General features: G+C 50.2%; 1 protein-coding gene across 2 annotated transcripts in view; it reads right to left on the minus strand.

The window, feature by feature from the left end:
- Nucleotides 1-14,711, minus strand: part of CLIP2 (CAP-Gly domain containing linker protein 2) — a 75,627-nt gene that overhangs the window by 31,984 nt on the left and 28,932 nt on the right. For both annotated transcript variants that reach the window (XM_040260922.1, XM_040260913.1), the window contains exon 3: nt 3,212-3,762. In XM_040260922.1, the coding sequence (XP_040116856.1) occupies nt 3,212-3,762 (551 nt within the window). The remainder of the gene's footprint in view (nt 1-3,211; nt 3,763-14,711) is intronic.

Raw genomic sequence — 14,711 nt, forward strand, 5'->3', positions numbered from 1 at the left:
AGGGGAAATGGGGTTATTGTTTAATGGGAATGAGTTTCAGTTTCACAAGATAAAAGAGATCTGTTGTACTACAACAACATGAATCTGTTACTTAACATCACTGAATTGTACTCAGAAATGGTTAAGAAGGTAAATGTTATATATATTTTATTTATTTTATTTTTTAAATTAATTTTTACTGGAGTACAGCTGCTTTTCAATGTGGTGTTAATTTTTGCTGTACAGCAAAGTGAGTCAGCTATACACATACATATATCTCCTCTGTTTTGGATTTCCTTCCCATTTAGGTCAGCAGAGAGCAGGGAGTAGAGTTCCCTGTGCTGGACAGTAGGGTCTCAGTTTTCGATTTTATACATAGTAGTGTATAGTGTATATGTCAACCTCGATCTCCCAGTTCATCCCACCCGCCTGTTATGTGTATTTTATCACAGTTAAAAAACTCATAGACCAGGCCAGTAATCAGGAATATTACTGTAAAAAATGGTTTAAAAAACTTTTAGTTAAGTTTACATATATACATAAAGGGGCTTCCCTGGTAGCTCAGAGGGTAAAGAATCTGCCTGCAATGTGAGAGACCTGGGTTCAATCCCTGGGTGGGTAAAATCCCCTGGAGAAGGAAATAGCAACCTACCCCAGTATTCTTGCCTGGGAAATCCCATGAACAGAGGAGCATGGTGGGCTACAGTTCATGGGGTCACAGAGTTGGACACAATTGAGCGACTAACACACACGTATACATAGTCAAATACTTTCAAAGCCTTAAAAAGCCCCAGGAATTTCTCCACCTCTCCCAGAAGCACTTTAACTCTCTATGATGAAGTTTTTGGTGTTGACGGCATATTTCTAGTTGACATGCTTATGTTGCTATTTGTCAATTGTTCAGTTTGGGGTGACATCCATTGACTTCCCGTCAAGGAAGGGGAGGCTGAATCCACCCCTACTGGCTCTCCACTCTTCCCACACATCAACAGCTTCATTTTGATCAGACTCCAGGCTGACGGTGCTGGGACTTAGGTAAACACAAGTCACAGACACGGATGGGTGGATACAGAAACTTTTCCTTCCCATGACCAAGTTTACAGATAACAACTGTCTTCTATGATTCTTTGTTAGGTTTTCACAGTAGGTTAACCCCAAACTCTCTCAGTCCTCTAAAATCTCCTGCCAAGACGTGCAGAAGCATTGAGAACTCTATCAGATTCTTTCTGGAGAAGACTCTCCTGGAGCTGGGAGTCCCTCTGCTGGGTGGCTACCACTCCAGGGCCACCTGTCACCATCGCCCTGAGGAGTCCCTCTTCTTCCCTCCTAGGCTGGATTTCCCATTTCTTGGATGCAATATCTTCTTTTTTTCTTGGTTTATTCACTTATTTTGGTAGAGCCTTCCACTGCTTTCTAAGAAGAGGTGCAAGAGGAAATAAAATATTTGAGCCTTTGCTTATCTGAAAAAAAAAAAATTTGCAGGATCTTAGTTCTTTGACCAGGGGTTGAAACCGGGCCAAGCCAGTGAAAGCACCAAATCTTACCCATTAGGCCACCAGAGAACTCCTGAGTTAAGAAGTTTAGAATTCACATCTTCAGTGTGTCTGGTGCATAGCTGGTCCTTAAGAAATGGTGCCAATGAAGTGAGTTTTAATCATGGAGCTGGTTCCTTTGAGGGCACACACCTGAGGCATACTTAGGGGTGTCAGAGAAGGTAACCTTTAGAAAGTCCTGTTTTGGTTCACATAAATATGGTAAGGGCTTCCCTGGTGGCTCAGACAGCAAAGAATCTGCCTGCAATGCAAGAAGTCCCAGGTTTGATCCTTGGGTCAGGAAGAGCCCCTGGAGAAGGGAATGGCTACCCACTCCAGCATTCTTGCCTGGAGAATTCCATGGACAGAAGAGCCTGGTGAGCTATAGTCTATGGGGGCGCATAACACCCAGACACAACTGGGCAACTAACACAAACATGGTAGATAAATACACACATTTATTTTCACCCTTTCTTCAGTTTGCACTGGAAAGACAGTGAAGGGACTTTTTTTTAAGGTATTAAGCTCTCAAAGACAAAGAGAACAGGAGAAAAGATGGTAAACATAGAGCTGGAAACCCAGGGCAACCAGGTCCACAGGCAGCTGCAGGGAAAGCAGAAAAGCAATCAGTGTTTCTCTCAGAAGCCGCCTGAGGCAGATCCTTTTATAATTATGGGATGATCTTTATATATATATTTTTTTGGACCACATCATGCGGCTTGCAGTACCTTAGTTCTCCAACCAGGGATCAAGCCTGGGCCCTCGGCAGTGAAAGAGTGACGTCCCAATCACTGGATTGCCCGGGAATTCCCAAGAAATATATGACATGTACCCACCATTATAGTATCATACAGAATTGTTTTACTGCCCTAAAAATTCTCTGTGTTCCCCAAAGACCTCAAATAGCCAAAGCAATCCTGAGAAAGAAAAACGAAGCTGGAGGAATCAGGTTCCCTGACTTCAGACTATGACAAAGTTACACTAATCTAGACAATATGGTACTAGCACAAAACAGAAATATAGATCAATAGAACAAGATAGAAAGCCCAGAGATAAACCCACGCATCTGTGGTCATCTAATCTATGATAAAGGAGGCAAGAATATACAGTGGAGACAGGGCAGTCTCTTCAATAAGTGGTGCTGGGAAAACTGAACAGCTACATGTAAAAGAATGAAATTAGAACACTCCCTAACACCATACACAAAGATAAACTCAAATTGGATTACTAATGTAAGGTTGGACACTATAAAACTCTTAAAGGAAAACACAGGCAGAACACTTTTTGACATAAATCACAGCAAGATCTTTTTTGATCCACCTTCTAGAACAACAGAAATAAAAACAAAAATAAACAAATGGGATCTAATTAAACTTACAAGCTTTTGCACAGCAAAGGAAACCATAAACAAAATGAAAAGACAATCCACAGAACATAAATTGTACAACCATTATGGAGAAGAGTATGGAGGCTCCTTAAAAAACTAACTACAGGCCCAGAAAGGTTAAGACACTTGCCCAGGGCCACACAGCAACAGTCTCCAGGGCCCCCACTTCTCTTGTCTCGCTGGTCCCTCTGTGGTTCTGCCCAGGTGTGGATGCCCCAGCCTGAACCCACCGGAGCCCCGTGGGTCCCCGTCCCTGCCCAGGGTGGGGAATCCAGCTCGCCCACGTGGGGTGGGGGCGGGGGCAGGGACTCACCAGCACGCGGTCTCCCAGGCGCAGGTCCTTGTCGCCGCGTTTCACGGAGCCGCTGTCCGAGAGGTTGGAGCCCGACTCATTGCCGGTCTTGACCGAGCTGTTGAGGACGCTCTCCCGCAGGGGGATGACGCGGCTGGTGAGCGGCGGCGTGGCGGTGCCCGAGTGCAGCGACAGGTTCTGGGCGGTCAGCGACTCGACCGAGTGGGCGTCGCTGCCCGAGCCCTCGGCCGCGGGCTGCCGCGTGAGCTTGGAGGGCCGCGTGAAGATGCCCTGCAGGGCCGGGCACTCGAAGTAGCGCACGCCGCCCACCGCGCCGTCGTTCTTGCCCACCGGCTCGTCCAGCACCACGCCCGCCCACTGGCCGGGCGCGAACTGCGTCTCCCCCAGGTACTGCACCACGCCCGGCTTCACGCCATTCACCCACACGCGCTCGCCCACCACGAAGTCCCCGGCGAACTCGTCGCCCACCTCGGCTGCCTTGGCGCCGGGCTTCTCGGGGGCGGCGGGGGCCGCGGCCGGGGGGCCCGAAGCCTGCTTGTGCAGGGGGGAGCCTGTGGAGACAGGACATAAGTGGCGGTTAGGGCTCGGGTCCGGGGAGGGGGTGATGGGCTGGACCTCGGCGCCCCCACAGAGCGCGGTCTGGCTGGGAGGGGGCCGGTGCCGGCTGACGGATGGGGAAACTGAGGCAGATGGGGCTGGGAGTGGGGCTTAGGGCGGGTCTCATGGCTCCTGGGCCGTGTGGGTATCCCCTACTCTGCCAACCCCTCTGGAAGATTCTAGGGATGGAATGCTCGGGACAGTGGCTCCTCAGAAGGCTTTCCACCCAAACTAAATAAGTAAATAATAGTTATAGGGAGTTCCCTGGTGTCCCAGTGGTTAGGATTATGGCCTTTCACTGACAGGGCCCAGGTTCAGTCCCTGATGGGGAAATTGAGATCCTGCAAGCCCCATGGTGTGGTTCCGCCCCGCCCCCCTGTTCCCCCCAAAAAAATTTACAGAGGACTTCTCTGGTGGCCCAGTGGTTAAGACTCCGCCTTCCAATGCAGGAGGTGCGGGTTCTATCTCTGGGCAGACAGCTAAGGCCTCACGTGTGTGCTAAGTTGCTTCAGCTGTTTCCAACTCTGCGACCCCATGGACTGTAGCCCGCCAGGCTCCTTGTCCAGGGGCTTCTCCAGGCAAGAATACTGGAGTGGGTTGTCTGTGCCCTCCTCCAGGGGATCTACCCGACTGAGGGATCAAACCCGCATCTCACATGTCCGGCTTTGGCAGGCAGGTTTTTTACCACTAGCGCCACCTGGGAAGTCCTAAGATCCTATAAGCCCCATGGTCAAAAAGCCAAAACATAAACTACAAGAGCAGCAATATTGCAACAAATTCGATAAAGACTTTAAAAATGGTCCACATAAAAAATATTTCAAAAATTTAAAATTTTAGAAAATTTAAAAAAAAAAAGACTTTTCACTGCTTGGGGTCACTCAAAACTGAAGGCAGAATGAACCCATGATGGAGGGTTACAAGCTGCTACTTCCTCACCCTGGTGGGCTCAGGCCCTCAGCTGTTAATCTGAGACCACCCATGGCCCCATGTAGGACTCAGATCTTGTCAGGGGGTCTCTGTGCTCCCCACTTTCCTCCCCAGACAGTTCTGGACTCCCAACTATTCCTGGATAGCTAGCCACAGACATCTCAGGACAAGGAAGGAGCCAGTAAACCATCTTACTCCACTCCTGTTATCTTCCCTTCCTCCCCCACCGCCAAACTGCAGCCCAAGCCTCAGGGTGCACAGACCAGGAAAAGAGGGGTTGAGGAGTGTGGGAGGTGGAAGCAAGCACTTAACCTCATTTCTGGACTGAACTTCAGGCTCTGTGGCCTGAACTGGGTCCCCTGATTCTGCCCTTCTTTATAGACAGAATGACCTGAGGGTCAGGCATGGGCCTTGCCCAAGGCCACACAGCAGAAATGGGGACAGAAACCCTCTCTGGGGGGGCCTGACTCCCAGGCCTGGGCTCAGATGTGCTGTAAACGCAGAAAAGAATAGAAGGGGGACAATCTGCTTGTATATGTGTGCGTGCATGCCAAGTCACTTCAGTCGTGTCCGACTCTTAGTGACCCTATGGACTGTAGCCTACCAGGCTCCTCTGACCATGGGATTCTCCAGGCAAGAATAATGGAGTGGGTTGCCATGCCCTCCTCCAGGAGATCTTCCCAGCCCAGGGATGGAACCTGCATCTCATGTCTCCTGCATTGGCAGGCTTGGTCACTCACAAAAGGACAGAGCAGAGCTCAAATCCACCATGCTTTCTGCATATCTGGCTCCTGGGTTGCATGCAGGGCCCCGTATGCAAGTGGGTGTTTGGAAAGTCTGCCCATTTAAACCTCAAGGTTTGGAGGTTGCTCTCCCTTCCTGCCAGACAAAGTATCAGGCAGGGAAGGACTCATCCTTTTTCTCTTCTACTCCAGAGGCTGATGCGCTTGTCAAACAGAGATGGGGACAGAAGGCCAGCAGACACTGCCATGCCCCTATCAGAGATGCTTGTGTTTCTGGTTATTTCCAGGCAGCCAGTACAGGAGTCACGGGGGCAGCAGCTCCGCCAGCATCCTCCAGGTACCCAAGGTCAAGGAGGCCAGGGCCATAGGCCTGGCTACATGCTATCTCAAGGCTGGAAGGACAGAGCTCCTGGAGGATGAGGACGCCACAAACTCCAAGGCAGGACGCACATACGAGGCCAAGCAGGCAGGTATCCCTCTGGGGCACTAGTAGTGGTGGGAAAGCACGTGACCACCCAGGGCCTAGGCAGCCAGAATGGGGGTCTTAACTGAGGGGCAAGGAGCTCTCTCTCAGCTGTGAGCTGGGCTCCCAGGAAATCTGTGAGCTTTGCTACTGAACTTGATTAACAACCCCAGTGACTGTACCCATGAACTGATGCTCTGTGCTAAGAGGCAGACGTACGATAGCTCATACGACCCTCACGGTTAACTGTGTGAAGTGATTTTGTGATCCCGTTTTACAGATGAGGAAACTGAGGCTCAGAGACATCAGTTGTTTTATCTAGGGACCCAGGCAAGAGGCAGCAGAGCCAAGCTCCAACCAAAGGCCTCTGGCTCTTGGTACAGGGCACTTTCATTCATGCAACAAATGTGTACAAAACACTCACCACGCCAAGCCCCAAACTACAACCACCCTAATCTTGGACTCCCCTGCATGGACCCATTTCCTAGATTCTGGCCAAAGCTTACAGTTCCCTTCGAACAGGGAACAATCTCATCTTATTCTCCTTCCTGGAGAGAGATGTATCCTGTTTCTTATGGGACCCTGGGGGGTGGGTCCCCAAGGTTCTTCTCTCCCACCCCTGAGATCCCCAGAGGTAAAGGCCATGGTGGCTAAGGAAGCAGACTCTTGAGCCCCACCTCGGTCTCCTCGCCTGGCCCCATCACAGGGCTGCTGAGCAATGAGGCACAGAAAGCCTTAGGAAGGGTGCCTGGGCCACACCAGTGAACAAGTGCCGACCATTCTTATTGTGGTAAGAATGACTAATACTCAAAAGAAAGGATTAGAAAAAATTTTAAATCACAAAAGGCCCGGGGGCAGAAGAAGGGCTTCCAGGGAGATTCTGGTGACCTTGGACCAATTGCTCTGCCTCACCCCACCCTCTGGAGCAGCCGACTTCATCCTACTATTCTCCACGCCTAGGCCAAGCTCTGGGTCCCCAGTTCTCATCTAGGACCATCCTGTTACCAGGAACTTCTGCTGGGATCACACCCGTATGGGGACTGGGAACCCCGCAAGGTCAGGTGGGTCCCTTCCTTAGAAAAAAAAAAAAGCTGCCTCAAAAAGCAGTCATAACAGGAGGAATCCAGAAATCAGATGGCGCTCCAACCCCAGGTCCTGCATAGCACTGCCCAAGTAGCCCATGGGTCATGCTAACGAGAGGTCAACGTTATCATCATTAAAACAGCAGCTACCATTCATGGAGTGCTGACCCCATGCCCTTGATGGACTGGGTGCTTTTAATATTCTTATCTTGCAGATTAGGAAATGGAGTTTACAAAACTTGCCCAGTTACCCAGGCCCACGTATTAAAAAGCAGAGACATCACTTTGCTGACAAAGGTTCACCTAGTTAAAGCTATGGTTTTTCCAGTAGTCATGTATGGATGTGAGAGCTGGACTGTAAAGAAGGCTGAGCACCAAAGAACTGATGCTTTCAAACTGTGGTGCTGGAGAAGACCCTTGAGAATCCCCTGAACAGCAAGGAGGTCAAACCAGTCCATCCTAAAGGAAATCAACCTTGAACATTCTTTGGAAGGACTGATGCTGAAGCTGAAAGTCCAATATTTTGGCCATCTGATGGGAAGAGCTGACTCACTGGAAAAGATCCTGATGCTGGGAAAAACTGAAGGCAGGAGAAGGAGGTGACAGAAGATAAGATGGTTGGATGACATCATCAACTCAATGGATGTGCATTTGAACAAACTCTGGAAGACAGTGAAAGACAGGGAAGCCTGGCGGGCTGCAGTCCTCGGGGTCGCAAAGAGTAAGACACGACAGAGTGATTGAACAGCAACCCAGGCCAGAGCCGGGCCCAGCTGGTCCGGCTCAGAGCCTCCTGGTAAGGCAGGCCCCGCAGGGGCTCGGCAAGCATCCGTGCCCTTCCCATCTCCACTTCCAGAACACTTCCTGGAGCAGAGGGGCTCTGTGATGTCTGCATAACTGACCAGCCATGGCCCAGGTGAGAGCCTACCTGTCGTCTGTGCTGAGAACACAACAGGGACCCCCGGTCGAGGGGGACCCAGGGTGGCTATTCTTGGCCAGAAGCTGCCTACTCAGCTGTCCTCCCAGCTGTCCCAGCCCACGAAGACCCCCAGGTAATCTCCATTCTTCCTCAACCCCACCCCTTCCAGGGGTCACAGGCCCAGGGACCAGTTGTTTCAACAGCTGCTAAAATCCAGGCCAGGAGCCGGGTAGCCGCGCTTGGGTGTTCCGCTGCATTTTTCCTCTTTGGTGGCCCAGGCTGTCAGGCACAAACCTTCATCAAATCCTCCACTCACCCCGGGGCAGCTGGCAGCCGCCTGAGCTGGGGAAGGCATGGCGACCCCACAGAGCCCCCTTCCCTCCAGGGAGTCATCCGTCACACGCTGGCTAGGCCTGACCAAGCCCCTTCTCAGGTGTGGGCCTTGGTTTCCCCAGGGGACTATGAAGGGTGAGGTCAGAAATTGCTAGGGTTCTGGGAAGCATGGACATTCTACGAGCCTCACCTCTTCTCCCAGAGGAGCCGGCGTGTCGTCAAAGACCTGGCTGATGGGCTGAGCCTCTGGGGCGGTTCTGGAAGCTCCTTGAAGGCAGGGCCTGGGCCTCCCTGCTCTCTTAATTCCCTCAGGGACCAGCAGCAAAGCCCCAGGAAAGCAAAGAGCAGCAGCAGACGTAAACCTCACACTAGCAGCTGATCCTTCCCCAGACAGCAGGCACAAAGGAACCGACTGCTGGTTTCAAGTTCAAAGCAGAACTCTGATGAAAAGGGCTAAAGGATGTGATGTGGAGGGACAGCAGCTGGTGGTCTGGTCCCAGGTGGGGGGAGGGGTTGCCCAGATGAGAGTGCATCCTCCCCTTTTTCAGCAAAGACTTTGGTCCCACCCTCCCCAGGTAGCCATTGCTGTTGTCCAATTGCTCAGTCGTGTCCAACTCTGCAACCCCATGGAATGCAGCACACCAGGCTTTCCTGTCCTTCACTATCTCCCGGAGCTTGCTCAAACTCATGTCCATTGAGTTGATGATGCTATCCAACTATCTCATCCTCTGTCACTCCCTTCTCCTCCTGCCCTCAACCTTTCCCAGCACCAGGGTCTTTTCCAATGAGTCGGCTCTTCCCATCAGGTGGCCAAAGTATTGGAGCTTCAGCTTCAGCATCAGTCCTTCCAGCGAATTCAGGGTTGATTTCTTTAGGATGGACTGGTTGGATCTCCTTGCTGTCCAAGGGACTCTCAAGAACCTTCTCCAGCACCACAGTTCGAGAGCCATCAACTTTTCAGTGCTCAGCCTTCTTTATGGTTCAATGGGCACAGGCATTTTTCACACCTGCTGAATCTCAGCCACCAGGTACCCCATTCGCTGAGCACCCAGTCAAATGCCAGCTCAGCCAGAGGGGTGGGGAACACCAGGACCTCAGCTCCAACTCTGTGCCTGGCACTCAGTGTCCGGCAGTGCCAGACCTCCTGCCTGGCAAGAAGGCACCAAGTACATAGGGGCCTGGGGTTGGGGAGAGAGGCTCACTGTGAATGGGGGTGAAAGCACCTCCCTGAATCTCTGCCCTGACAGTCACCTGTTCATTCCCTTACCTCCCCTGAGAAGCCTTCTGTGACTGCTTCACCTAAAAGCCCACCTGCCTGCAGCACCCTTTACCTGCTTCATTCTTCTAGAGATCTATCCCATCTTCAGAGAGTGTGTGTCTGTCTTCCAGACTTAAATGGAAGCTCATAACGTGCTGTGCTTCCGCTCTCGCACCCAGGCCGGGATCCTGTAGCAGGGCCTGAGTGCCAGCCACTCTGCAGCCTGCACAGAACTGGGATCCACCTGGCTCTGTGCTGGGTGCATGGAATATTCACTTCCTGGGCTGCAGAGAGTCAGTCCAGGAATCAGGCTCACTCCAGGCACCTTCCGGTTCTCCTGGTCTCCCTCCCGCCTTTGGACCTCCCTGAGCCCTTCCCATTTTCCCTGTGTTTTCAGAGGAAAGCTGAGAACCTCCTTCTCCTTTTAGAAGCAAACCTCCATCCCCCTTTGGACTTCGCTGGGACCCACCTCCCCGCCACCTCTCTCCTCTTCCCACACCGGCCCTCCGACAGAGGACAGAGCCCACATGTGGCATGCACATCCTCCTGGCCCACAGAACACCTTCCTTCAGCTCACCCTCTCCTGCTGTCACCCATTCTCCTTCCCAGAAAACAAGCTTTTCTCTCTCTATTTAAACGTTTATTACATGGATCACTCAGGTACACTGCAGAAAAAAATTTAAACATGTAATAGTTACTGATTTTTAAAAAAAGGACCTAGAGTTCCATCATATAAACATAATCACAGTTAACATCGGGGGCTTTGTTTTTCTAGGCTTTGTCCAGTGCACGTATATGTGTGTGTGTGTGTGTTTGTGTGTGTGTGTGTGTACACACCATACTTAAAAGTCCAGAACACCAGCCAGGGTGTAGTTAGATACTTATTACTCATAGACAGAGGAAGCTGGTGGGCTATACTCCTCTGCTCTTGTTGCAGTGGGTGTTTTTCCATCCAGCAGCATCTAGAAGGCAGTGGTTCCATCCCCCGATAGGACTCTTGCTTCCTCACCCCTCACTGACCCTCAGCTCCTTACCCCCACCCCCGCCCCCTGACTCTGGAAACTTCTGCAAGGATGCCCTGTCCTCCTCATTCACTATAGGAGACCCTTCCCGGCCTTGTGGTGCCCAGCCCTGCTGTCCATGCCCCTCTCAAGGCTCCCTGCTCCCATGACAGGACTGGGTCCCCTCTGCTTCCTCCACTCTAGCCCGACCCCAGTGGTCCTCTCCAATGGCATGGTCTCCATCTATCTCTTTCCACTGATATTCTGGCCAGTGGTGTGCTGGGAAAGGCTTAACTGATTCTCCAAGAGAAAATAATAGTAATATTGGGTTGGCCAAAAAGTTCATCCTGGTTTTTCCGTAAGATGTTACAGAAAAAAACCAAATGAACTTCTCAGCCAGCCCAATAATAATAATAATAATCCTGATTTTTAGCCTATGCCAATTCCCATAGTGTAAATTCTCCCCCCATGGTCCATCTCAAGATGCCAGCATGATGCCATTGAACACAGAGTTGGGAAGAGACTATATATAGTACTTCCAATATAGAGTGCTGCTGCTGCTGCTAAGTCACTTCAGTCATGTCTGACTCTGTGCGACCCCAGAGACGGCAGCCCACCAGGCTCCCCCGTCCCTGGGATTCTCCAGGCAAGAACACTGGAGTGGGTTGCCATTTCCTTCTCCAATGCAAGAAAGTGAAAAGTGAAAGTGAAGATGCTCAATCGTGTCTGACTCTTAGCAACCCCATGGACTGCAGCCTACCAGGCTCCTCCGTCCATGGCATTTTCCAGGCAAGAGTACTGGAGTGGGGTGCCATTGCCTTCTCCCCAATATAGCGTAAACAACCTCAAAAACGGGCTTCCCCACTGGCTCAGCAGTAAAGAATTTGCCTAAAATACAGGAGATGCAGAAAATGTGAGTTCGATCTCTGGGTCAAGAAGATCCCCTGAAGGAGGGCTGGCAACTCACTCTACTATTCTTGCTGGGAAAATACCATAGACAGAGGAGGCTGGCAGGCTACAGTCCATGGGGTGGCAAACAGTCAGACGCACTGAAGTGACTAAGCACGCATGCAATCTCAAAAACACAGATGCTAAGAATCTTACTAGGAGTAAACAGTAGTATTTTACCAATAAAACAACAGTAGTATTAGTGGTATAAATTAGTGGTATAAATGCTACTAGGAGTACTACTAGAAGTCATAAGTTTTGAATATTTATTGCTGCTAAGTCGCTTCAGTTGTGTCCGACTCTGTGTGACCCCAGAGACGGCAGCCCACCAGGCTCCCCCATCCCTGGGACTCTCCAGGCAAGAACACTGGAGCAGGTTGCCATTTCCTTCTCCAATGCAGGAAAGTGAAAAGGGAAAGTGAAGTCGCTCAGTTGTGCCCGACTCTTAGCGACCCCATGGACTGCGGCCTACCAGGCTCCTCCATCCATGGGATTTTCCAGGCAAGAGTGCTGGAGTGGGGTGCCATTGCCTTCTCCGGAATATTTATTACCTTAGTTTTTAATGGAATGTGCTTAATTTTAAGTTCACACACAATCTGATTGTTTAAATAAGGGCTGTGAATCTGGCTTGCAAAATTCCTGACAATTTCACAATTGGTTCTCATGAGCCAGCCTGGGCCAGCGCCAGCAACACCATTGGCCATGTCCCAGCCCACACCCTGGCGAGTGGCCCATCTGAGACCCATCTAAATTCTCTAGCCCCTGTGAATGAGAGACAGGAAGAGGAGCCAGAGAAGGACAAAGCCCCTGGCCTGTCTCCAGTGCTGGGAGCGGGTGGGCAGGAGGCGAGAGGCAGGAAAACACTCCTCTTCTGTGGTCAGTACCTGGGAACCCTGCTGGGCACGGTGCTCCCCTGTAATCTAACCCTCTCCTGCGCCTTTAGCTGCTGTTTATATGCTGCCATGTTTCCGCCTTTTTAAAAAAGACTTTAATAAATTCTCCTTGTGAAAGATCCAAGTGATGTGGACACAGTAGGGGAAGGAGAGGTGGGACAAGTTGGGAGAGTCGCATTGAAACATGCACATTACCATATGTAAAATAGATAACTCATAAGAATTTGCTGTATTACACAGGGAGCTCAAACCTGGTGCTCTGTGACAACCTAGAGGATGGGGTGGGAGGGAGAGTCAGGAGGAAGGGAACATACGTATGCCTATGGCTGACTCGTGTTAATGCATGGCAGAGACCAACACAGTCAGTCTGGTTCAGTCGCTCAGTCGCGTCCGACTCTTTGCGACCCCATGGACTGCAGCACACCAACACAATACTGTAAAGCAATTATCTTCCGATTAAAAATAAATAAATTTTAAGAAAAAGATCCAAGTGATACAAAAAGATGGAGAATGGAAAAAAAAAAAAAAAAAAAAAAGATGGAGAATGAAGTTGGACCTCAGTTGTTCTCCCCAGTCCAGATCCCCTCTCTGGCTGCCAGACGTGCCCTTGCAGCAGTTGCCTTCTCCTGGATGTCCTCCAGGACTTCACACTTGACATTCTGAGCCATAGTGCCCCCACCCACCCATTTTCTCAGGCCATGAACCCTCATTGCTCCTCCCCTTTCCCCCTACCTCTCCACTCCCAATCCAGTTATTCACCAAGACCTGGAAATTTCACAGAAGAAATAACTCCTAAATCCATACCGCCCTCAAGGGTCTCAGAGACCCCTTCTGAGATCAAGTCCTTGAGATTTCACGCCTTGCCCAGCAAAGAAGCTTCCAAAAGGGTTTCCCAGCCTCCAGTCTCCAGCCCCCAGCTTCAGGCCCTCTCCCAGAGCCATCAGAGCAAGCTCCCTGAAGGCAAACCCACCACATCCTCATTCCCCCTGATTCACTTAACTCTAGATTTGGGGATCACTTTTTATGTTAACCTTTGGCTTTTATGAGAAGCCCACGTTACTTGTGTAATAAAGTGAATAATGTGCCATAAAAAATAAAATAGAATATTTGAGAAAGAAAATAATAAAATAGGGAATGTCATCTGCGACCAATTCCACAAGGAAATCATTTAGAAAGAAAAAAACTGACTCAGTGTCTTGTCATTCACAAAACAAAACCCCCAAATAGTAAGCAGTTATATAAATTATGATCAAGTCTTGCAGATTATTAAGTACTCTCTAAAAATAACTTAAAAAAATTTTTTTCTTTCAAGTGACATGGGCAAGTGTTGATGATGTGATATTTGGTTAGAAAGGGTTCAAGAGGGTCCCAGGGCAAAGTAAACGGGCATGAATATCTAGGTGTGGGGGAAATGGGAACAGGAAACAGGATAAAAAGGAATCAACTTAAAAAAAATCAATAGAGGCCTTAGAGGGACCCACAGTGGCATGACATGAACCAAGGGGCATGATGAAGTCAGCCCTCTGCCCATGAAGGCCAGAGGGGATAAAGCGTATCTGTAAATGTCCCATGGGGCTTCCCAGGTAGTTCTAGTTGTAAAGAGCCCACCTGTCAACGCAAAAGACATAGAAAGGACGCAGGTTCGATCCCTGGGTTGGGAAAAACCCCTGGAGGAAGGCATGGCAATTCACTCCAGTATTCTTGACTGAAGAATCCCATGGACCGAATCCCTAGACAGAATCCCTGGCAGGCTATGGTCCATGGGGTCCCAAAGAGTCAGACATGACTAAAGCAACTTAACACACACATAAATATCCCATAGAACGTAGTTCCACACAGTGTTAATAGGTCTCATGAAAACAAAACCTTAATCTCAAAATTCAAACGAACTTGAGAAGCAGGGGCTTAAGCAAAATTAATGTGACTCTGCTGCAGGACTTTCAGAGCCTTTAATGTGCAAATGAGCAGTGTGATGACTTAGGAGGGGCAGTGAATAAGGTGACTCCAAAGCCAGACACTGTGGAGAGAAAGCCAGTGCTGTTCATACAGTATCATGCCAAGACTGCAAGCATAAACCAGGGCTGTCCCAGGCAGTACCTGGTCACTCTGACCTAAAATTACAGCATTTTTCTTCTCTGTGTCACTTAAGGAAACCCTGCCTGCCCATCAGACCAGCTCCGGCACAGCTCATGGGTGCTGCCACGGAGCTCCAATTGCCAGGGTACACGTCTGCACTGCTCCACCCAGAACACAAGTCCTGGGAAGCAGGATCCACACAGACCGCCTCTCCAGCCCCAGAGCCCCAGGACGGGGCTCAAATGCAGCCTGGCCAAGAC

This window comes from Oryx dammah, unplaced genomic scaffold (genome assembly GCF_014754425.2).
Source record: "Oryx dammah isolate SB20612 unplaced genomic scaffold, SCBI_Odam_1.1 HiC_scaffold_2, whole genome shotgun sequence".
NCBI classification, from domain to species: Eukaryota; Metazoa; Chordata; class Mammalia; order Artiodactyla; family Bovidae; genus Oryx; species Oryx dammah.